General features: G+C 38.0%; 3 protein-coding genes, 1 non-coding gene and 1 pseudogene across 11 annotated transcripts in view; 2 read left to right on the forward strand and 3 right to left on the reverse strand.

Annotated features, from left to right (window-relative positions):
- The window catches only part of LOC111559126 (olfactory receptor 1L8-like), a 397,653-nt gene that overhangs the window by 59,722 nt on the left and 312,323 nt on the right, over window positions 1-25,608 (reverse strand). The window contains exon 2 of one of the 6 annotated variants that reach the window (XM_045043962.1): window positions 4,379-4,465. The exons of the other annotated variants lie outside the window; for them this stretch is intronic. The gene's annotated coding sequence lies outside the window, so the exon portion shown is untranslated. The remainder of the gene's footprint in view (window positions 1-4,378; window positions 4,466-25,608) is intronic. 6 annotated transcript variants of the gene reach the window in all.
- The window catches only part of LOC111557539 (olfactory receptor 1L8-like), a 356,757-nt gene that overhangs the window by 18,825 nt on the left and 312,324 nt on the right, over window positions 1-25,608 (reverse strand). For 2 of the 3 annotated variants that reach the window (XM_045043967.1, XM_045043968.1), the window contains exon 3: window positions 4,379-4,465. The exons of the other annotated variant lie outside the window; for it this stretch is intronic. The gene's annotated coding sequence lies outside the window, so the exon portion shown is untranslated. The remainder of the gene's footprint in view (window positions 1-4,378; window positions 4,466-25,608) is intronic. 3 annotated transcript variants of the gene reach the window in all.
- LOC111556267 (olfactory receptor 1J4-like) lies at window positions 1,137-16,132 on the forward strand. Its single transcript, XM_023243352.2, is given in 5 exon segments — window positions 1,137-1,257; window positions 1,260-1,288; window positions 1,291-1,465; window positions 1,468-1,633; window positions 15,069-16,132. Coding segments are annotated over 5 exon segments (1,434 nt in total). The 3' UTR covers window positions 16,012-16,132.
- Window positions 13,056-13,130, reverse strand: TRNAK-CUU. Its single transcript has one exon. It is a non-coding gene; the product is annotated as a tRNA-Lys (tRNA).
- Window positions 20,813-21,724, forward strand: LOC102899879 (annotated as a pseudogene).

A 25,608-nucleotide genomic window follows, 5' to 3' on the forward strand; every position in this document is an offset into this window, starting at 1 on the left:
AATTTAAATAACAAATAAAACATAAACATAAAAGGGACAAAGTTACTAGGAAAATGGCTGATTCCAGGACTGGGGCCAGGACATGACAAGATTATCCAAGAAAATTTTGCTGAGCCTGAAAGGAAGTGCTCAATGAATCATAGAGACTCAGGAGCCAGCATGAAGGAGCTCGCAATGACCAAATCTGGAATAGTTTGAGCTTCAAGATGAATAGCAAATGCAGTGATTATAACTCAAAGAATAAAAAAGAATTCATAAGTCCACAATATATATAAATCAATGAAAAAAACAAATGAATGTGGGATAAGAGAAAGTTCCTTCTCATATATAACAAATAAAGGTAAAAGAAATGATAGAATTAGAAAATCATCATTTTGCCACCACATTTGCAATAATTTTTCATATAAGATTTACCAATGGATGTTAAGCATAGTGGGTGAGATTTTAATGAGAAAAAATTATAGTTACATGGTTTTAAAATACTACATATTTATAATCCAGATGATACAGATTAATTACAAAGGTTAAAATAGTAATTTTACAGTAGAGAACCTAGAAGACACCACCTTAACCAACTGATCAGGATAAAATCACTAGTTTGGTATCATGAAGCCAGGTTCACAGGAGGAGAGTGACAATGCCCTAAAAATGCCACCTCAGCACTGGAGTCTCATGTCACTTTAAAGAAGAAACAGCTGATACCAGTTTTCCAAGAGTCATCTACTATTTCTGCCACAGTGAACCATTATGATTTGTTTCTCTCTTGGTGTAGTGAGTTATCTCTCTACACTCATCAAGATCTACACTCATAGAGGGTAGGGTCTTTGCCTTTCTTGTTTATGGCTACATTCTCAGCCCTTAGTAGAAGTCCAGATACAGACTCAATGTTCAATGGAACAATGGATGAATAAAACATCATACGCTCTCTTGCTTCTGTGCAATGGAGTCTTGTTGGCTGCTCTTGGGTGAGATGTTTTCCTGGAGCCAGTTTTCGGCAGAGTGAAGATATGTGAATCCACAGGTGTGAGTAATTAATGAGTGTGGTTAAAAATTTATTGTTTTCCCATAAAATTGCAGTTTGAGATGTGACAGTCCTTTCTAGTCCTTTCTTCATCCCCAGCAAATAGAAAAGCATTATGAGGGCAAAGAACCAGAGAAGCAAGTCCAAGTTCTTTCTCGTGCACTCCCTTATTGGGTGGGAGCAACAAGGTGTGTTTTTCATCCTGTTCCTGGGCATGTATCTGACCCCAGTTCTGGGAGCCTGTTCATCACGCTGGACTCTCACCTCCTAAGTATATTCGTATGTATTTCTTCCTCAGCCACTTGGCCCTCATGGATGTCTCCTTTTCATCTGTCACCATTCCTAAGATGCTGATAAACATGTATATTCCAGAAGAATCCATTCCCTATGCTTGGTGCATTTCACAAATTTCACAAATGTATTTCTTCATCAATTTTAGTTGTATTGTAGCTTTCTTCTCACAGTGATGGCATATTACAGGTGTGTGGCCATCTATCACCCTCTTAATTATACCACCATCATGAGGGATGAGCTTTGTATCACCCTAGTGGCTAGGTCCTCATTTTTCTCTTATACCCATGCTCTGTTGCACACCTTCCTCATGGAGCAGTTGTCCTTCTGTGCAGGAGCTGTCATCCCCCACTTCTTTTGTGATCTTGCTACTGTGCTGCAGTCCTCCTGCTCAGACATCTCCTGCAATAAGCTGCTTATTCTCACTGAGAGAGGACTGATCTTCATCCTGCCATTGAGTGGTGTCTTAGGCCCATATATCTACATGGCAGGCATCATTCTGAAGAATGATTTGAGAAAGTCTCCAGAGCCTTGTCTATATGTGACTTCTATCTCTTTGTGGTGTTTTTGTACTATGGGACAATTGCTGGTATCTACTTTTTCCCTTCATCAGGCAACATAATTGCTTCTGTGAGGTACATGGTGGTCCCCCCCATGCCAAACCCCTTCATCTACAGCCCGAAGAATAAGATTTTCTTATTTTCTTCAGAAAATCTTTAGAGCCAAGGACATACCTCAGTGTTGTTCGTTCAACCTTGCTGTCAGAGGTACTCATGGGGGCTGTAAACACGTCTCTTTAAAAAGTTGTAGTTTGGCCAGTTCTTATTAAGAATATTTTTAACTCTTAACCTTCTTTTCTTGGTCTCGTGTTATGCTTCCTCTCATATTTATGTTCACCTGATTGTTCTTTTTCCTTACCTGCTATCTGATTTGTGTGCATTAATGCTCTGCAGTGAAAATGCAAGCCCTCCTGTAACCTGATGAAATTCTCTGCAAGACTGTGAAACTTTGGCACCCATTTCTCTGGGCTTTAGGAAGTTTTAAAATCCTCATTTTTTTCTTTATAACCCTAGCTGGTATTGATATCAACACATATTTTTAATTTTTTAAAAGTGTTTATTTTTGAGAGAGAGAGTGGGGGAGGGGCAGAGGGAGAAGGAGACACAGAACCTGAGGCAGGCCCCTGGCTCTGAGCTGTCAGCACAGAGCCTGACACGGGGCTCAAACTTGTGAACTGCAAGATCATGACCTGAGCCAAAGTCAGATGCTTAACCATCTGAGCCACCCAGGCGCCCCTATATCAACAGAGACTAATCTGAGTTTTCACAGTATCATTAAAGTTCACTTATTTCATGTGTGAGAAATCCAGAAGTTACCAAACTGCTATATATCTGAAAGACATGAGAGTAGCTATTGCATTAATCAAGCATTTAAATGTATATTTATTTACTCCTCAGAACGTTTCTGTTATAAAGGTGCTAATATTTTTCAGATTTACAGAGAATCAAACTAAAAGCCAGGGATACCAATTAAGCAGTTGCCCCCCAAGACTTAACCTCAGATATGTGTGAATTCAAAAAAATCATGTGTTTAACCATATTACTTTATTGCCATTATTCTGATTTCATATATGATTGGACACTTTGGCTGTTTTATACATAAAGCATAGAGTATATACTCTTTTGTGTTCCCATTCTGTTTTGTTCTCTATAGTTATGGTTAACTCATTCTCATGGCTTTATCGTTTTCAATTGTGTCTATATTCCTTAATTTAATTATCCACTCTAGTTCTGATTGACATTGGGCGGTTCCCAGTTCAGGACTTGTGTATATACCTCTTAATGGAATTTTTGGAAGAAAATATATGTATACTTCAATTAACAGATAATATTTTGAAAAGTTAGACAAAGTGCTTGCTTCAGTTTCCACTGCTCCCTGTAATATACTTATTCACCAACTTTTATACTGTCCATGTTCTCTACTGTACACATTCTTATGGGCTGGTAGGAGTCATGAGTTGTGGTCTGAATTTGCATTTGTCTGATAACTCATGTACTTTTTCCTTCTTTGCCCATACTTACTAGGAATTTGGGTATCCTTTCTTGTAAATGGTCTGTTCTTAGTCATTTGGTGCTGTTTTATTGGGTAGTCTGGTTTTTTCTCATTGGTTTCTAGGAGTTCTTCATGTATATGTAGATTCCTGGAAATAAGCCATTTGCTGGGAATATGTATTGAGAATATATTCTTGTTATGTGGCTTGCTTTTTCATAATCTTTATGGGTCTTTTGAGGAACAGAGTTTATGTATCCTAACTTAGTTCTATGTATTAAATTTTTTCCCTATGTGGCTAACTTTATCTATACCCTATTTAAGAAATTTTTGGGGGCGCCTGGGTGGCGCAGTCGGTTGAGCATCCGACTTCAGCCAGGTCACGATCTCGCGGTCCGGGAGTTCGAGCCCCGCGTCAGGCTCTGGGCTGATGGCTCAGAGCCTGGAGCCTGTTTCCGATTCTGTGTCTCCCTCTCTCTCTGCCCCTCCCCCGTTCATGCTCTGTCTCTCTCTGTCCCAAAAATAAATAAACGTTGAAAAAAAAATTAAAAAAAAACAAAAAAAAAAAAGAAATTTTTGTCCACCAAAAGAACTTGATGATATTCCCCTAAATTTTTATCTTAAAAAGATTCTTCTCTTGCTTTTAATATGTGTATCTAAAGTCTGTCTGGGTTCACTTTTGGTGTATTTTTTTTAGGACTATTTATTTATTTATTTATTTATTATATAATTTATTGTCAAATTGGCTAACGTACAGTGTGTAAAGTATGCTCTTGGTTTTTGGGGCAGATTCCTGTGGTTCAAGGCACAGACCCAAATTAATTGTATTCTGTATGAATATCCAATAGATACATATTACAATTTGTTAAAAATGCCATCTTTCCTTAGTTGATCAAGTTTGCAACATAACAAACTTCTCTGTAGTCTATCCAAGAAAATCAATTTTAATTTTTTGTCCTGGAGCTCACTTATCACAGCCCAGATAATCAAGACTTATTGTACAGCAGTTATACTTACAGCTAGACACAAAAATGAGGTAGAAAGATAAGGTCAGGATAAATGATTTACACACACGTTGCATCTCGAAGGTAGAAGCAGTAATTCCTATGTATAAAATTCATAAAATATTTTTAGTATATTTAAATAAAAGATACTATTGTAAAATAATACATTGTCTTGATCTTTATCATTGCTCAAATTTTATTGTCTTGCTTAACAGTAAAAATTACAATTGAAAGTACTAATTTTCCAAACAATAAATCATGTCCATGAAAATTGTATGGTACCGAGGGGCATAGATTCTTTTAATTCTTGAATATCTACTGAATACAAGATACTCTTGTCTCTCATGTAGTGCATTTTGTTACTTTACAGATTTGGAAACCAAGCCCTAATTAAACTTGGTTAAATGATATTGCTAAAGTCAGAGAGTAATAGTTAAGAACATAAATTAAAAGTTAAAACATATAATTTGTATTAAAACATTTTTAATTTTTAAAAAAAATTGAATGCACTGTGATGAACTGAACCTTGTATTAAGAGCATCTTTAAATAGTGCCTGAGATTCAGAATAGTGTTATCAGTCAAATATAGGAGGAGGAGGAGGAAAAAAAAAATCCATCCTTTCTCCATTCAAGGAATCAAATGATTGAATATGAGTTATCTTGGCTTTTTTTTCTTGAATTTCCATTTGAATTTTAGATTCTGCTTGACAATTAAAAAACAAAACAAAACTTGGTTTTTTATTTAGGATGGTATTCAAAATATAAAATAGCTTAAAGAGAACTAACATTTCAAAAATATTGACTCTCTAATCTGGGAACATGTATATATATCTTGGTTATTTTTATCTTCTTGTTTTCTTTCAAGACATTTTTTAGTTTTAAGATACAGGAATTACACATTTTTCATTCAAACTTTCCCTGGATATTTCATATTTGTATGTAATTTAAAACTTTGCAATCATTTAACTTTCATATTCAATTTTTCTACAATATAGAAATACAGTTGACTTTTCTATGTCAAAGTCAATATATAACTATACTGAATTCACTATTCTTATAATTTGTATATTGTTTTTTGTATTTTAGGTCAGTGATAATATTATCAGTGAACAATAAATGAATTCTACCCTCTCAATATTTAGACTCCTTATTCTTTATATCTACATAATGTACTGGTTAAAATTTCTGGTACAATCTTTTGTTCTTGTAACTTTATATAATAAAATCCAGCTCAATGATTTTTAATAAGTTTACTGAGTTGTAACCTAGATGAAATTGATAAATTCCCAGAAACATACAGTCTACCAACATTGAATGACAAAAGAATAGAAACCTTGAAGAGACCAATAACAAATAAGGAGATTGAATCAGTGATCATAAACCTCCCAATATAGAAGAGCCCAGAACCAGATGGTTTCACTGGTGAATTTTATCAAATATTTAAAGAAGAATTAGCACCAGCATTCTTAAAATCTTGCAAAAAATTAAGAGAGAACACTTCCAAACTCACTTTAGAAGACAAATATTACCCCAGTATCAAAGCCAGCCAAAAGCACCATATGAAAAGAAAACTAAAAGCCAATATCTTTTGCACAATGAAAGAAACAGTCAACAAAGCTAAAAGACAAACTGTGGAATAGGAGAAGATATTTACAAATGACACATATGATAAAGGGTTAGTATCCAAAATATGTAAGAACGTATCAAACTCAACCCAAAAAACAAGTAATCCAATTAAAAAAATGGATAGTGGGTGGTGGGGAGGGGTGATGGGCATTGAGGAGGGCATTTGTTGGGAGGAGCACTGGATGTTTTATATAAGCAATAAACCACAGGAATCTACCCAAAAAAACAAGAGCCTGCTTTACACCCTGTATGTTAGCCAATATGACAATAAACTATATTAAAAAAAAGGAAAGACAGTATTTACAAATAAGAAAAAAAATGGACAGATGACATGAATAGACATTTCTCCAAAGAAGACATCAGATGGCCAACCCACACATGAAAAGATACTCAACATCACTTACCATCAGGGAAATGCAAATCAAATCTACAATGAGATAGCATCTCACACCAGTAGAATGGCTAAAATCAAAAACACAAGAAACAACAAGTGTTGATGAGGATGTGGAGAAAAAACAACCCTCTTGCACTGTTGGTGGGAATGCAACCTGGTGCAGCCACTGTAAAAAACAGTATACGGTTTCCTTAAAAAGTTAAAAATAGAACTCCCCTATGACCCAGTAATAGCACTACTAGGTATCTACCCAAAAAATAGAAAAACAGTAATTCAAAGGGATACAGACACTCCTATGTTTAAAGCAGCATTATTTACAAAAGCCACATTATGGAAATAGCCCAAGTGTCCACTGATAGATAAGTGGATAAAAAAGAGAACACACACACACACACACACACACACACACACACACACACACACAGAGGAATATTGTTCAGCCATAAAAAAAAAAAATGAAATCTTGTCATTTGCAGTGACATGGATGGAGCTAGAGAGTATAATTCTAAGGAAATAAATTAGTTACAGAAAGACAAATACCACATTATTTCACTCATATGTGGAATTTAAGAAACCAAACAAATGAGCAAAGGGGAAAAAAGAGAGAGAGAGAGAGAGACCAAGAAAGAGAGTCTTAACTACAGAGAACAAACTGATGGTTAACAGAGGGGAGATAGGTAAAGAATTGGTGATATAGGTGATGGGGATTAAGGAGGACACTTGTTGTGATGAACACTGGGTGATATACGGAACTGTTAAATCACTATATTGTACACCTGAAACTAATGTAATACTGTATATTAGCTATACTGGTATTAAAATAAAAAAATAAAGCCAATATCTTAATGAACATAAATGCAAAAGTCCTGAACAAAATACTAGCAGACCAAATTCAAAAGCACATTAAAGGTATCATACACCATGACCAAGTGGGATTTATCCCTGGGATGCAAAGATGGTTCAACATATGCAAATCAATTAATGGAATATACCACATTAACAAAGTAAAGAAGAAAAAACACATATCATCTCAATAGTTGAAGAAAAAGGATTTGACAAAATTCAACACACTTTTATGATAAAAACTCTCAAAAAACTAGGCATACAAGGAATTTACTTTAACATGATAAAGTTTATATAGGATAAGCCCACAACCAATATTATATTTAATAGTGAAAAGCTGAAAGCTTTTCTTCTAAGATCAGTAACAAGACTGGGATGCCCACTCTTGCCACTTCTATTTAACATAGTACTGGAAGACCTAGTCAGAGGAATTAGAGGTGATATTTATAACTATAAAGGTTGTTAGTTAACTTAAAGGAGAACAAAGTGGGAGGCATTTCACTCCCTGATTTAAAAATTTACTGTAAAGCTTCAATCATCAGGAAAGTGTAGCACTGACATAATAATAGACATATAGAACAATGAAACAGAATTGAGGGCCCAGAAATAAACCTCATTAAGGAATAAGCCTTATTTTTGTGGTCAACTGGTTTTTGACACAGGTGTGAAGGCAATTCAATGGGGAAAGGATAATCTTTTCAACACATAGTGCTAGGCAACATGGATATCCCCATGCAAAACCCTCAACTTAGCCCCTTACTTAATATCATACACAAAAAAAAACTTAACTCAAATTGGGTCACATACTGAAATATAAGAACTATAAGGGTTTTAGAAAAAAATAAGAGAAACTATGTGTTTCCTTGGGTTAGGCAAAGATTGCTTAATGATTCATAAAAGAAAAAAATTAGAAATTGGAGTTTATCAAAGTTCAAAACTTCTGCTCCAAGAGACAAACCGTTAAGACAATGAAAACAAAGGGGTGCCTGGGTGGCTCAATCAGTTAAGCATCTGACTCTTGATTTCTGCTCAGGTCACGATCTCATGGTTAGTGAGTTCAAGCCCCACATCAGGCTCTGTGCTGACAGCGTGGAGTCTGCTTGAGATTTCCTCTCTCTGTATGACTGCCCTGCTCTTGCACGTGCTCTCTCTCTCTTTCTCTCGAAGGAAGGAAGGAAGGAAGGAAGGAAGGAAGGAAGGAAGGAAGGAAGGAAGGAAGGAAGGAAGGAAGGAAGGAAGGAAGGAACTGAAAAGAAAGATACAGATTAGGAGAAAATATTTGAAAATTATGTGTATGATGAGGGTCCAGTCTCCACTTAGAATAGACAGAAAACTTCATACACAAATATCCCATGCTGTAGTGCACGTGCTGTCAAGACAGGAAGAAGAGCAGTGCAGACACAGTGAGAGGTAGCATTCAGAGAACAGGTTGTGAGTGAATAAAGAGTTCACATGGCTTTGATGCTGAACCGGGTACCAGACAGTTCTAGGCCACCTTCTCCTCTACCTCCTACTCAAACTCACCCTCCTCCTTGACCCTGGAATCCTGGTATTGCTGGTACTCAGACACCAGGTCATTCATGCTGCTCTTGGCCTAGGTGAGCTCCATCTCATCCATGCCTTCCCTCGCGTACCAGTGCAGGAAGGCCCTGCACTTGAATAAGGCCATGAACTGCCATGAGATGTGCACCTGAACACAGATGTGCTGTGAGATGTGCTCTTGGGTGGTGGTGCTGCTGCTACTGGAGGTGGTGGACATTTTTGGCTCCTGGGGCTGAATGTCACAGACAGATATTTTTACATCATTAGGATCCATTTTCATTCTTTTGCATGTGGATATCCAGTTTCTTGACACCATTTATTGAAGAGACTATCCTTTACTTATTGTGTATACACTTGGCTCCCTTGTCAAGGATTAGTTGATGGCATATGCATGGGTTTATGTCTGGGCTCTGTATTCTGTTCCATGTTCTACATGGTTTTATGCCAGTAACATATATTGTTGATTACTATAGGTCTGTATTATAGTTTAAAGTCAGGAAGTGTGATGCCTCCCACGTTGTTCATTTTTCTCAAGGTTGCTTTGGCTTTTGTGGCTCTCTTGCAGTTCTCTAAGAATGGAATGAATGGTGGCAGTGGAATATGTGCTTTAATGCAGTTTGGGGTTTGGTTTGGGAGTCTACAAAGGCTAGTACTACTCTATCTGGGCCTTTTTGTGATGTATGGAGAGACAGATTCCATTGCTGGATTCTTCAGAGGTCAAGGGTGTCCGTGGCCCCTCCACCTTCTCATGACCAGGCAGAGGGGAGGCTGATGTGTCACTGATTTTAGGGACACTTTCTTCTGGGACTCTTTTGTCCCTGCATAGGATCCATCTCAAGAGGGAGGCAAGAAATTGCACAATTAGTTCTGTTGGCTTCTTCTCTAACAGAAGCTTGGGGTTGTGTTCCCCTGGGTCTTTTTCTTGTTGGTAAATGTGAATCTTCCTGCTCATTATTCCAGTGCTTGTGAACAGGAATGAAAGGTGTTAAGGACCATTAGGCCATAAGAGAGGAGTATTCAGGTAACAGCCAGGACCAGCAAGAATTGGCATCCATTGGAGGAAGGTGAGGAACCATCACTTGGCCTAGATACGTGTGTGTATGTGAGGACTAGAGACAGAAGGAGAAAATGGGTGTTTACATTGCTTGTGTTTTTAGAGGCTAAGTGACTTGCACACTGACCTCTATGATGCTGCTAGCCACATATGGTCATAAAGTTAAATTTAATTAAAATTAACTGAAATTACAATTTTAGTTCCTCAGTTTCAGTAGATCTATTTCAAGTCTTCAGTCACATGGGGCTAGTGCTGCTATAGTGGACAATGTAGATACAGAGCATTTCTATCATGGTAGAAAGTCCTAATGTATAGTGCTAATAATAGACCATGGAGGGCTGGAAACCTTTTGCTAATGTGTGCATGTGTGCTTGTGTGTGTTTATGTGTGTGTGTGTGTGTGTGTGTGTGTGTGTGTGTGTGTGTGTTGCTTCTTTTTATGTTACTTGTATGTTGTGTTTGACTATGTGTGATTCTTATTGTGTGTAGTGGGGATTGTGTGTGTGTGTGTATGTGTGTGTGTGTGTGTGTGTGTGTGTGTGTGTGGTTTGTGAGTTCCCTGGATGACTGGATGTGGTGTTCATATGATTTTTTAAAAAATATAATTTACTGTCAAATTGGCCTACATATAACACCCAGTGCTCATCCCAACAAGTGCCCTCTTCAATGGCCATCACCCATTTTCCCCTCTCCCCACCACCCCCCCATCCACCTTCAGTTTGTTTTCTGTATTTAAGAGTCTCTTGTGGTTTGCCTCCCTCCCTCTCAGTTTGTAACTATTTCTTCCCCTTCCCTTCCCCCATGGTCTTCTGTTAAGTTTCTCAAGACCCACATATGAGTTAAAACATATGATATTTGTCCTTCTATGAGTGACTTCTTTCACTCAGCATAATACCAACCCTCTTGCACTGTTGGTGGGAATGCAAACTGGTGCAGCCATTCTGGAAAACAGTGTGGTGATTCCTCAAAAAATAGAACTACCTTATGACCCAGCAATAGCATTACTAGGAATTTACCCAAAGGATACAGGAGTGCTGATGCATAAGGGCACATGTACCACAATGTTTATAGCAGTGTTTTCAACAATAGCCAAATTATGGAAAGAGCCTAAATGTCCATCAAATGATGAATGGATAAAGAAAATGTGCTTTATATTACAATGGAATACTACTTGCCAATGAGAATGAAATCCTGCCATTTGCAGCAACGTGGATGGACTTGGAAGGTATTATGCTGAGTGCATGATTTTTTTAAACAGCTTTATTGAGGTGTAACTGATACAAAAATCTGTATAAAGTTAATGTATACAATTTAATGAGTTTGGACCTATGCATATACATTTGAAGCTATCACCACAATCAAGGCAATAGACATATCCATCACATTTCAAAATTTCCTTGTGCCCCTCTTTTTTGAGGTTAAAATAGCTTAAAATGAGATCTACTCTTTTCATGAATTTTGAAGTGCACAATAAAGTACTGTGGACTGCAGGCACTATGCTGTATAGCAGGCCTCTAGAACTAATTCATCTCGAATAACGAAAACTTTACATCAATAACAGCTCTACCTTTCTCCCCCTCCCCTTGATAACTACTGTTTATTCCCTGTTTCTACAAGTTTGACCCTTTTAGATACCTCATAAAAGTGAAATCATGCAATATTTGTCCTTCTGTAACTGGCTTATTTCATTTAGTATAATGTCCTCCAGGTTCATCCATGTTGTCACAGATAGAAGGATTTCCTTCATATTTAAGGCAGAATAATATTCCATTGTATGTTTATACCACATTTTCTCTACCCATTCTTCTCATTTGTGTTGTTTCTATAACTTAATTATTGTGAATAGGACCGCAGTAAACATGGAAGTGCAGATATATCTTTGAGATCCTGATTTCAGTCCTTTCTGGTTTATACCCAGAAGTGAGATAGCAAGATCATGTGGCAATTCTATTTTTAATGTTTTAGGGAAACTCCATTCTGTTTTCCATAGCAGCTGAGCATTTTACAGCCCCCCAAACAACATAGAAGGGTTCCTTCTGCATGTTTTTTAAAGTTGTGTGTGACAAAATGTTTCATCTTAAGGAGGAATGTAAGTTAGTATGAATCCATGCAAACTTCTACACTTTTGAACTAGAGATGAGTATAGGTCAGAGAGAGCCAAAGCAGAGGACCTTGGGTTTGTTTCTGTGTTACTCTGTGTGTCTGTTTTTGTGTCTAACACACTCACATATGTGCGGGACATAGCAATATATGTATGCACTCGATTTAGGGAAACAGCCCCACAGTCTTGTCTCAGCCCTCTTGTCTTGTCTCCTCTTGTCTCCTCTTGTCTCCGCCCTAGACATAAACAGGAAGCTCTAAGCAAAGTCCTCTTTATGCTAAGTTGGTGGCAATTTGTCCATGTGGTTTGAAGACTACTGAACTTCTCCAGGGCCCCCAATTTTCTTCATTGACCTTCAGTAATTTCCAAATTTCCACTTTGGGGAACATGGTGTAGTTAATTCTGGAACCTTGTCTAGTTACTCAGATGACTATGAATTCTGATATAACTCCTCAGTCCAATACCATCTGTAATATCTTGATCCTCTGGCCACACCATTGGGCAAATTCTCATGTCACTCACATTGCTTGTGTGCTTAGAACTTAGCCATTTTGGGGGCACCTGGGTGGCTCAGTTGGTTAAGCATCCAACTTTGGCTCAGGTCGTGATCATCAAGCTATGCATTGGGCTCTCTACTGTCAGCACAGAGCCCACTTCATATCCTCTGTCCTCCTCTCTCTTTACCCCTCCCTGCTGGTTCTCTCTCTCTCAAAATAAATAAATAAACTTAAAAGAACTCAGCCATTTTGAAGTACTGGAGATAAAAGGGGAGAGAGATGATGGCAGACATGAAGAAGTTATTTATTGGAAAATTTATTTAAAATGCAGTGAGTCAATTGCTGCGGATGAAGTAATCTTCAGGGGCCATGGTCTGGGTCTTCACTGTTTCCCTGAATGTGTGAGAGAGACCACAGAAGTAAACACATTTTCAGTAAGCTATTTGATTTTGCTTGATGGCCTATTCATACCTCCGTTATCTTTAATTCCTGACCTGTGATCTTGGTCACTCATCCTGCCAAAACAGTGAGTTTATTTATTTTTTGGTCACCCTTCATTCATTCATTCATTCATTCGTTCATTCATTCATTCATTCATTCATTTATAAAATATTTTATTTTTAAGTAATCTCTACACCTAACGTGGGGTTTGAACTCACGACCTCGAGATCAAGAGTCTCATGCTCTCTACCAACTGAGCCAGCAAGACACCCCTGACTATTATCTTTAGTCAATAATTTATCAACTCTTCTTGATATATTTTCCAACTTAAAGGTTTTTTTTTTTTATTTTGGTGAAATGTGCGTAACATAAAATTTACCATGTAAGTAATTTTTTAAGTGTGCAGTTCTGTGGCATTATGTACATTTACAACATCACCACCATCTACTTCCAGAACTTTTTTATCTTCTCAAAATGAAACTGTATACACTGAACAATAATTTCTCATTTCTCTTCTCCCTAACTGCTGACCACCACCATTCTACTTTTTGTCTCTATGAATTTAACTATTCTAGGATCTCATGTAAGTGGAATCATACAGTATTTATACTTTGGTGACTGACTTATTTTAGTCAGCATAATGTCAAGGTTCATCCAGGTTGTAGCAGGAGTCAGGATTTCCTTCCTTCCATTCCATTGTATGTATATACCACATTGTGTTTATCCATTCATTTGTCAATGGACACAGGTTGTTTCCATCTTTGGCTGTCATGAATAATGCTGTTTTGAGAAAGAATGAAATCATGCCATTTGCAGCAATGTGGATGAAACTGGAAGGTATTATGCTGAGTGAAATAAGTCAGTCAGAGAAGGACAGATGTCATTTGTTTTCACTCATATGTGGATCTTGAGAAACTTAACAGAAGGCCATGGGGGAAGGGAAGGGGAAAAAATAGTTACAAACAGAGAGGGAGGGAGGCCAAAAAACCACAAGAGGCTCTTAAATACAGAGAACAAATTGAGGGGGGATGGGGGGGTGGGGGAGAGGGGAAAATGGGTAATGGGCATTGAGGAGGGCACTTATTGGGATGAGCACTGGGTGTTGTATGTAAGCCAATTTGAGAATAAATTATATTCATAAAAAATGAATAATGCTGCTTTGAACATGGGTGTACAAATATTTAAGAACCTTATTTCAATTGTTTTGGATATATACCCAGAAGAGGAATTATATTATGAAAAATATGTTTTTCATAATAACTGCACCATTTTACGTGTACCAGCAATACACAAGTGTTCCAATTTCTCCACATCCTCATCAACACTAATTTCCTTCCTTCCTTGCTTGCTTGCTTCCTTCCTTCCTTCCTCCCTCCCTCCCTCCCTCCGTTTTTCTTTTTTCTTTTCTTTTCTTTTCTTTTCTTTTCTTTTCTTTTCTTTTCTTTTCTTTTCTTTTCTTTTCTTTTCTTTTCTTTCTTTCTTTCTTTCTTTCTTTCTTTCTTTCTTTCTTTCTTTCTTTCTCCCTTCCCTTCCCTTCCCTTCCCTTCCCTTCCCTTCCCTTCCCTTCCCTTCCCTTCCCTTCTTTTTGATGATAGTCATTCTAATGGTGTGAAGTGAGTTTGTGTATTGAGGGCTTATTTTGTACATGGCATGTTTCTTTAATCTTCTCAATGCTTAAGTGGCAAGCATGTGTATGTGTGTATGTGACAGACAGAGAGACAAAGATAGAGACAGAGACAGAGAGACAGAGAGGGCAAGCAACAATCAGGATAAGCAAGAACCAGATACAAGCTCATAAGCAGTCTGGCTGCAGAGTTATGCTCTTCATCAGTGCTGTGAGGCTGCTTACTCGAATGTGGGCTCCCCAGAGGAAGGGATTTATTCATTACTTTCTTCCTAGTGCCTATCACAGTGTCTCCACATGTGTAAAAAACAAAATCAAAAAAGAATGAGTTGTTCCTGATTTTGACTGAAGAGTTTGGTGTCACGTACTTTCTCCAAGTGACTGTCAGGGTTCACACAAATCTCATTGCATCCCTCTCACGAGACTGGACGAGGCATCCATATGTGAATTGCAAGGCAATATTTGCCTGAATGCTGACAGTCACTTGGAGAAAATATGTGACTATACAGTAATTTCTATGCATAGTATTTCTAAGTACCTGTCATTTCCCATTTCTCTTTATTCCTAGAGGAGAGAAAGCAGAATGAGGGGGGAGAACCAGAGCAGCGTGTCCGAGTTCCTCCTCCTGGGGCTCCCCATCTGGCCAGAGCAGCAGGCCGTGTTCTTCGCCCTGTTCCTGGGCATGTACCTGATCACGGTGCTGGGGAACCTGCTCATCATCCTGCTCATCAGGCTGGACTCCCGCCTCCACACCCCCATGTACTTCTTCCTCAGCCACTTGGCCTTCACTGATGTCTCTTTCTCTTCTGTCACTGTCCCAAAGATGCTGATGAACATGCAGACTGAGCACCTATCAATCTCCTATCCAGGATGTATTTCACAGATGTATTTTTATATACTTTTCGGTTGTGTTGATAACCTCCTTCTCGCAGTGATGGCATATGACAGGTATGTAGCCATCTGTCATCCTCTATACTACACCACCATCATGAAGGAGGATCTGTGTGTGCTGCTGGTGGCTGGCTCCTGGATTCTCTCCTGTGGCAGTGCCCTCTTACACACCCTCCTCCTGACCCAGGTGTCCTTCTGTGCTGACAACATCATCCCCCACTTTTTCTGTAGCCTCCCCATCCTACTCAGGCTGTCCTGTTCAAACACCTCTGTTAATGAGCTGGTCATATTTACTGCAGGGGCTGCAGTTGTCATTTTCCCGTTGACTGGCATCCTGGTCTCTTATGGACGCATTGGGGCTTCTATTCTGAAGGTGCCCTCTACCAAAGGTATCTGCAAAGCCTTGTCCACCTGTGGCTCCCACCTCTCTGTAGTGTCTCTATTCTATGGAACAATTATGGCACTGTACTTTTCTTCCTCATCGAGCAACTCCAATGACAACGACATGATTGCCTCACTGATGTATACAGTGGTCACCCCCATGTTGAACCCCTTCATCTATAGCCTAAGGAACAGAGACATGAAATTGGCTCTGGAGATTCTTTTCAGAAACAACATTGTTTTCACCAAGTGAGAATCACCTAATTGTATTACTTTACCCACTGACCTTGTTAGAGATGACTTCTTGCAAAATTGTTTGTTGACTATCCATGTCTCTTGCATTTTCCCAACTACTCTTTAAATGGACAGTTACGTTGTAGGACCTGACCCCTTTCACTTTTAATTATAACCCACAGTTTCTATTTGTTGAAGTAAATGAGATATAAACAAGCTCCTTATTTCTTGTTTCTTGTCTACAAATATTCAGTCAAGTTTCTAATGTTTAGTTTTAGAAAGTCCAGAATGCTTACGTTCTAAATGCAGTAGCTAGATAATAAAGTGATTTCGATGGTTTGTTAAAACTTAAATGAACTTTAATTTGATTGTGCCTGTGACAAGAATTTAATAGGGGAGCACAGAGGAGTCATTTCAATTACCAAATTTCTCCATGCTAGAAAGATTATGATTTTCTGCTCTAAGTTGGATTTTTGTGGTGAGAACAGCTTCTATCTGCCTGATTAATTTTAATCTGGGAAAATAAGTGTTGTCTTATTCCCAAACAGAGAGTGTCTACTTCTGAGAAGGAAAAGATAAATGTGTGAATTCATAACTCATGCACACAAAAATATTTACCATGACTACTATATGCTAGGCAATTTTCCAAGCTCTGGGTGTGCAAGTTAAAAAACAGAAAGACCTCCAAATCGATTGCCATGCAGAATTTACATTCCAGCATTCCTGACCCCACTCATCATGCTCCTTTTTTTTTCCATAGCAGTTTTCAACCTTCTAACACACCATGAGCTTTACTTATTTCCTTTATTGTCATTTCTTTACTAGAATCTAAGCTCTGTGGGAGATGAGTTTTTGTGTCTGAATTAAATGCATAAATTTTAAGTTTTGTTTGTAGGTAAAAACTGCTGTAGGTAAAGGAAGCATTAAAGCAGGGAACAATATGATTTAACTTATAAGTGGAATCTAAAAACAAAAAAGAAATGAATAAACTAACAAAACCCAGAATCAGACCTATAAACACAGAGAACAAACTGATGGTTGCTAGAGGGAAGGGGGGTCAGTAGTGGGCAAAATGGGTGAAGGGGAGTGGGAGAAACAGCCCTCCAGATATGGAATGAATAAGTCATGGGAATAAAAGGCAGAGCATAAGGAATATAGTCAATGGCATTGTAATAACAATGTATCAGGACAGATGGTAGCTATATTTATAGTAAACATAACATAATGTGTAAACTTGTTGAATCATCATGTTGTACAACTGAAATTAATGTAATATTGTATTCAACTATACTCATAAAAAAAAGGAGGGGGAAATGAGAGTTCTGGTGGGGGGTGGTGCTTTATAATTTAATGGTCACTGGAAAGGTAACATTTAAACTAAGACATTAGTGAGGACAGGTAAGTGAGCCATGGGGATTTCTGAGGAAAAAGCATCCCAAGCATGAAGATCAGCAACTAGAAATACCCTGGGGTAAGATGGTATCAGGCCTATTCCAGGAACATTAAATGGGCTTCTGTAGCTATACAGGGATGAGTGGGGGGTGGGTGGTAGATGATACATTTAAAGATATCAAGGAACCACATTTGTAAGGCGCCTCAGGTCATAGTAAGCGTATTAGTCAAAATTCTCCAGAAAAATAGAACCAAGAGGGTTTGTGCATGTTTGTGGGAGAGAGGCGCATGGGGGGAGATTTTCAGGAATTAGTTCATGTGATTATGGAGGCTGGTAAGTCCCAAATCAGCAGGGTGACAGGCTGGAAATCCAGAGAAATGTTTCAGTTTGAACCCAAAGGCAGTTTTCTGGCAAAATTGCTTCTTCTTTGGGGGAAGGCAGTCTTATGCCCTACAGATTGGATAAGGCCCATCTGCAGTATGGAGGGCAATCTACTCAAAACCTGCTGATGATTGACAGGGAGGCAAACCAAAAGAGACTCTTAAAAATTCAGAGAACAATTGATGGTTGCTGGGGGGGGGGGGGGGGGGGGGGGATGGGCTAAATGGGTGACCGAAGGCATTAATGCCATGTAAATGGCATTAACGAGGGCAATTGTTGGGATAAACACTGGGTGTTATATGTAATTAATGAATCACTAAATCCTACTCCTGAAACCAGTACTACACTATATGTTAACTAACTTGAATTTAAATTTTAAAAAATGTTCATCTCTCTTAAAAATGCCCTCATAGAAACATCTAGAATAGTGTTTGTCTAAATACCTGGTTACTGTAGCCTAGCCAAGCTGACACATAAAATTAAGCATCATAGTAGAGTTTCGTCTTTAGTGTGAGTGATTTGGGAATCCACTGGATGCGATTCAATAGAGGAATGGCAAGATCCTTTTAACATAGGTATACATCTATGAAACTATCAAAGATAAACCATCAAGATAATGAAGTTTCCTCAGGCTTACCCTCCTGCCCCTCTTTGTTGCTCCCATCTGTCCCCAGGGGAACTAATGATCTTTTTTTTTTTCCACATTGATTCTTTCCATCTTCAAGAAGTTTATCTAAATGGAATCAGCCAGTATGTTTTTTTTTTTTTTTTTTTTTTTTTGCTGCTGTCCTCTTTCACTCAGCATAAGCATTTTGAGATTCACCCATGTACAAATTTTTATCAATAGTTCATTCTTTTTATTGCTAAGTAGTATTCCATTATAAGGATATCCCACAACCCTTCTGTCCATTTACCTGTAAATGGATGTTTGGACTGGTTCCAGTTTTTGGCTATTAAATAAAACTGTTATGAACATTCTTGTATAAGTCTTTGTATAGACATCTACATTTTCTTTTTCCTTTGGGCAAAGACCTAGCAATATGCTAGCTATATATTTAACTTTTAAAGAACTTGTAAACTGTTTTTCAAAGGGTAGCACCATTTTACACTGCCACCAGCCGTGTATGAGAGTTACAGTTCCTTCATATCTTCAACGACATTGGATAGCAGTTTTAGACATTCTGATAGGTGTGTAGTGCTATCTCATTGCAGTTTAATTTGTATTTTCCTTATTAATTGTAATAGGTCAACTTATAAGAAATCAGAAAGCTTATTGTATATAAGTTCAGCTTAAACTCACCTTTCATGAATGGTTGAGATAAAAGGCTTATGTAGTTCCCTATTAGGGTTATCAGTAATTACTAACCGCCTTACCTCACTTCTGTGACCTCACCTGCTTACTAAATAGATAACTTAGGATGCAAAATGCTCCCCCACCCCCTCTACCAAGATCTGGCCTAGGCAAGACCAACATGTAAAAAGTCACGTACTCAAAGCCCTACAGGATCTCAGTTGTCTAACTATGATTGGTCATTTTAAACCCTCTTAGGACAAAGACCTTTAAAATTTATAGGTTCCCGCCAAAACTAACGTCTGTGTGTCACAATATAATTGGCTACCATGAAATGCTGTAAATTGTAATTGGTTAACCAAATAATGATGTATTCTGACTTGCTAAAATCAATATAAGCCCGCTGCTGCCTTTGTTCAGGGCCATCCTCTGCACTTTTTTCCTTAAGATTAGGAGATCAGGTTTGGCCTGGCCGTGAATAAAATCTTGCCTTGCTTCTATTCAGCGTCTGGTGTTGTTGTTGGTTTTTTTTTTTTTTTTTTTTTGTTGTTGTTGTTGTTGTTGTTGTTTTTGATAGCACCCTGTTTCGTTAATAATGATGTCAAGTACATTTCATGTGTTCATTTGCCATCCACAAGTCTCCTTTGGTTAAGAGTTGGTCAAATAGTTTGCCCATTTTTAAAGCTTAAAAAAAAAAATAGTTACAAACAGAGAGGGCAGGAGGCAAACCATAAGAGACTCTTAAATACAGAGAACTGAGGGTTGATGGGAGGCAAACCATAAGAGACTCCTAAATGCAGAGAACAAATTGAGGGTTGATGGGAGGGTGGGGGAAAGGGGAAAATGGGTGATGGGCCTTGAGGGGGGCACTTGCTGGGATGAGCATTGGGTGTTGTATGTAAGTGATGAACCATGATGAATCTACCCCAAAAACCAAGAGCACACTTTACACACTGTATGTTAGCCAATTTGACAATAAATTATATTTTAAAAAATAAAAATAAATTCCAGTTTAATTCTAATATTAGTTTCAGGTGTACAATATAGTGATTCAAAACTTCTATACAACACCTGGTGTTCATCACAACAAGTGCACTCATTAATTTCCATCCCATATTTAACCCATCTCCCCACTCACCTCTCCTCTTGTAACCATCAGATTGTTTTTTACAATTAAAAATCTGTTTCTTGCTTTGACTCGCTCTCATTTTTTCCTTTGCTTTTTTGTTTTGTTTCTTAAATTCTACATATGAGTGAAATCATATGGTATTTGTCTTTCTCTGTCTGACTTATTTCATTTAGCATTATACTCTCTAGCTCCATCCATGTCACTGCAAATGGCAAGATTTCCTTCTTTTTTATGGCTCAATAATATTCCATTGATAGAGCAATCTGGCTGTAGATCCATACCTTAAATCTGTATTCTGTCAGGCATGCTCTGGAGGGTCAGTATCCTGGGGGAAGATGCCCTGTGTGTCCTATTTACTCTTGTATCTCCAATTAGTAGCACAGTGCTAGGAACATGGTAGGTTAAAAATAAATAAGAATAATTTTGCTCTGGTTTTCACTGAAAGGAATCATGTTGGGCATTGAGGGTGTCTCATGCTTTGGCAACACTAGGGAATGTTAGAAATCCATGCATTTATTTTTTTTTTTTTTCAGGAGAAAATAAGAAATGATAATGGTGGCCATTATCAACTTCCAAAGTCTCTGACATTTCCCTATCCCCTTACTCCCAGTAGACAGAAAAGCAGCATGTAGAGGAAGAACAAGAGCAGCATGTTCTTCCTCCTGGGCTCCCCAATAAGGCTGGAGCAACAGGATGTGTTCTTCACCCTGTTCCTGGGCTTGTGCCTGACCATAGGGCTGGAGATCCTGCTTATCATCCTGCTTGTCAGGCTGGACTCTCACCTCTACATTCTCATGTACTTCTTCCTCAGCCACTTGGCCCTCACGGATGTCTCCTTTTCATCTGACACCATCCCTGAAATGTTGATAAATATGCATACTTGAGATCAACCCATCCCTTATTCAGGGTGGGTAACACAGATGTATTTCTTTTCATATTTTTTTGGTTGTATTGGTAATCTCCCTGGAGTGATGGCATATGACAGGTATGTGGCCATCTGCCATCTATACTACACCACCATCATATGAGAAAACCTGTATGTCTCATTAGTGATTGTGTCCTGGTTACTCTCATGTAGCAGTGCATTATCCCACAATATCACTATCCCTCATTTCTTTCATGATCTTGCTGCTCTGCTCAAGTTGTCCTGCTCTGACACCTCCATCAATGAGTTGGTCATCTTCACTTCCCAGTGGGGGTTGCTGGAAATCATCATACCACTGACTGGCATCCTGGTCTGTTATGTCTGCATTGGAGTCTTCATCCTAAGGGTTCCCTCATGTTTACCAAGGGGATCTGTAAAGCCTTGTGCACTTGTGGCTCCCACCTCTCTGTGGTGTTTCTATTTTGCAGGACAATTATGGCTCTGTGCATGTTTCCTATGATCAAACAACTTCATTGAGAAAGACATAATTGCTTCAGTGATGTACACAGTCGTCACCCCAATGCTGAACCCCTTCATCTACAGCCTGAGGAACAGGGACATGAAAGGGACTCTGGGGGGACTTTTTAAGAGGGAGATCTTTTTCTCCAAGTGAGAATCACCTTACCTCAGTTCTTAGTTCACCAAATGGCACTGTCAGAGATTCTTCCTTGGAATACTGTGCAGAGGACCATCCTTGTTGCTGGCACCCTCTCCACTTCCCTTTTTCCAGGTTACGGGCTTTTACAGTTCTTCCTGTTTGTTCTCCCTAAACCCAATGAGTTAATTTAACCTCCAGGCCAGACACATCAAGTGATATTTGCTGTAACCATCTGCATTCTGTGAACCAAACTTCTGTTTATTTTATACCTCTTTAGGTTTTCTTAAACTCAGGCATTTGGCACATACAGAAACACCCTTATCTCAATTGTCTTCAAAGCACCAAACTTTTTTAAATCAGGAGAGGGAATCTTCCTTAACAATTGCCTCTTATTCATGAATAGACCAAAAAAAAAAAAAATCCTTGCTTTCCTCTTTAAGGAAAAAGGCATTTGATTGCAAATTTATTTGCTATTTGGATCTGTTAGGCATTTTTATTAGCTGTATCTTCTCATTCTTTACAATTCTGATGCCTATGTTGAAGAATTTTGGAGATGTCAAATGTGATGTAGTTTGGAAACATCAAGACTTTATGTGGACCTCATATGAAAATGTACCAACATTTGTGAACCTTAATGGTGTAGATAATTAGAACACCTTTAAAATGGCTGTATAAAATTAATGATAATCCATATTTTAGCAATCTGCTTGTTAGTTTCACTTTCAATTCTTAAAATATTTTTTTTCTAGAGTTATAAAATTTAAATTTAACTCCAAGTATTAAGATAAGGACATTCAGAATGCTGGCTTACCAATTGGAGTAGCTGACTAACTAAATGCTTCATATGTTTTCCCCAAGTCTAAATACAATACAAAACTTTTGGCAGGTGATTCTAATGTGCAGTAGAGGTTGAGAACACTTGGATTAAGTGAGTTGGAGCAAGCATGTAACTGAATCAAGAAGTCCTCTGGAATAAACTGGGAGTTTAAGGCATAGTGGCTTTTCATTGGATGAATTATGACAGTCTCTCATTGGCTGGGCTGTTGCTAGGGTAGGAGAGCAACTTTCTTCTCCTGGTGGGCCTAGTAAAGTGGTGTATCTACTTGCAAGACTTGCAAGGAGCTCTCTCTTCCTATTGGGGTCTGCAGTTGATGACCAGGGGTAGGACGTGACAGCTCCCCCTTCTAGCCTCTAGATTTCATTTTAAATGAAATTTCCTTTTACCAATTTTCACTGAACCAACTCTGCTAACACCTAGATTTTGGATTTTTAGCATCTACAAATGTGAGAATAAATTTCTGTTGTTTTTTTAAAAAGATGCATATCCTGAAAATAAACATCTACACCAAATGCTGGGAATGTTATAGGTAATTGATATGGTATAACACAGGAGGAAAATACTGCCAACATTTCCAACACAATGAAGGAACCTCTTGTCCTTGGAGGTGATGTAGATAATGAAACATGGACCAAATATAAAGAATCATCCCTTCATAACACACTGGAATAGAGCAGATGTCACTCTGATCTCCCATCCTTTAGATTGTGACTGGGTGGAAAAACCTCATTCTTCCAAAGGAATATGCTCTGAAAAATGAAGATACAGAAAAATAGTCTTTCCATGTTAAATTTTGCTGTGAAATATGCTTGTGTGGAAAGACTTCCCTGCTGTGAAGATTGTTCAATTAAGATAATGAAAGAAAGGTCTCAATGGAAATACTTCTGTTGTCCAAGGGGACTCCTGCTTATTTCTTATTTCTTTGCTTTCACTTACAGTTTTATTGGGATGTAATTGACATACAGTTTTTAAATGTTCAACTTAATGTATTATGATGTATATACATGAAGCCATCACCACAATCAAGACCACAAACATTTCCATCACTCTCAAAAGACACCCTCATATGCTTTTCTAAGCCTGCCCTCCTTCTTCATTTTTCAATATGTTTTTTTTTTTTGAGAAGGGGGTGCAGAGACAGAGGGAGACACAGAATCTGAAGCAGACTCCAGGCTCTGAGCTGTCAGCACAGAGTCTGACATGGGGCTGGAACCCACAAACTTTGAGATCATGACCTGAGCCAAAGTTGGACACTTAACTGACTGAGCCACCCGGGTACCTTTCCTTATTCTTAATAATAGTAGTGGGTACCTTTTCTCTTTTTTTCCCCTTGATCCATCTGGCTTATCAATTTTATCATTTTTCTCAAATAACCAACTTTAGTTTTACTGCTATTACATATTATTTTTCTGTGTTTCATTTCACTATTCTCTGCTTTTCTCTTCATTGCTTCTTACTTTATTTTCTATCTTTCCCTACTTTGAGTTTAATTTGCTCTTGTCTTTCTAGTTTCTTAAGGTGAAATTTTAGGTGACAGATGTGAGACCTTTATTCTTTTCTAATATAGGCATTTAGTGCTATCGATTTCCCTCTAAGCATTCCTATTTGTTTATCTTACAAATTTTGATATGTTCTGTTCTCATTTTGAAAGTATTAACTGAAAGTGTTTTCTAAAAATCCTTTAATTTTTTCTTGACCTATGACTTATCTCTCTCTCTATCTACTTTTATTTATACTTTTTCAAGTTTTTATTTAAATCCCTACTAGTTAACATACAGTGTAATATTAGTTTCAGGTATAGAATTTAGTGATTCAACACTTAGATACAACACCTGGTGCTCATTGCAACAAGTGCACTCGTAATAGCCATCACCTGTTTAACCCATCCTCCTGGCCGCCTCTTCTCTGGTAACCATCAGTTTGTTCTCTCTAGTTAAGAGTCTATTTCCTGGTTTGCCTCCCTTCTCCCCCACCCCCCACCATGTACATTTGTTTTGCTTCTTAAATTGCACACAGGAGTGAAATCATATGGTATTTGTCTTTCTCTGACTGACTTATTTCACTTAGCGTAATACTCTCTAGATCCACCCATGTCATTGTAAATGGCAAGATTTCATTCTTTTTGATGGCTGAGTAATATTCCACTGTATCTATACACCACATCTTTACACATTCATCAGTCAATGGACATTTGGGCTGTTTCCATAATTTGGCTAGTGTTGATAATGCTGCCATAAACATCAGGGTGCATACATCCCTTTGAATTAGTATTTTTGTGTCCTTTGGGTAAATAACATTAGTGTAATTTCTGGGGTCATAGAGTAGTTCTATTAACTTTTTGAGGAACTGCCACACTTTTGCAGAGTGGTTCTGCCAGTTTGCCTTCCCAACAATAGCATAAGAGTGTTCCTCTTTCTCCATATCCCTGCCAACACCTCTTGTTTCTTGTGTTGTTAATTTTAGCCATTCTGACAGGTGTGAGGTGATATCTCATTGTGGTTTTGATTTGTATTTTCTTGATGGTGAGAGATGTTGAGCATCTTTTCATGTGTCTGTTGGCCATCTTGATGTCTTCTTTGGAAAAATGTCTGTTCATGTCTTCTGCCCATTTCTTAACTAGAATATTTGATTTATGGGTGTTGAGTTTGATAAGTTCTTTATAGATTTTGGATACTAACTCCTTATTATATAGGTCATTTCCAAATATCTTCTCCCATTCCATAGGTTGCCTTTTAGTTTTGTTGATTGTTTCCTTCACTGTGCAGAAGATTTTTATTTTGTTGAAGTCCCAATAGTTTATTTTTGCTTTTGTTTCTCTTGCCTCAGGAGACATATCCAGTAAGAAGTTACTACAGCTGATGTCAACAATGTTACTGCCTTTGTTCTTCTCTAGGATTTTACAATTTCCTGTCTCACATTTAGGTCTTTCATCAATTTTTAATTTATTTTTGTGTATGGTATAATAAAGTGGTCTAGTTTCATTGTTTTGCATGTTGTTGTCTAGTTTTCCCAACACCATTTGTTGAAGAGACTATCTTTTCTTCATTGGATATTTTTTCCT

Source organism: Felis catus, chromosome D4, assembly GCF_018350175.1.
Source record: "Felis catus isolate Fca126 chromosome D4, F.catus_Fca126_mat1.0, whole genome shotgun sequence".
Lineage (NCBI taxonomy): Eukaryota > Metazoa > Chordata > Mammalia > Carnivora > Felidae > Felis > Felis catus.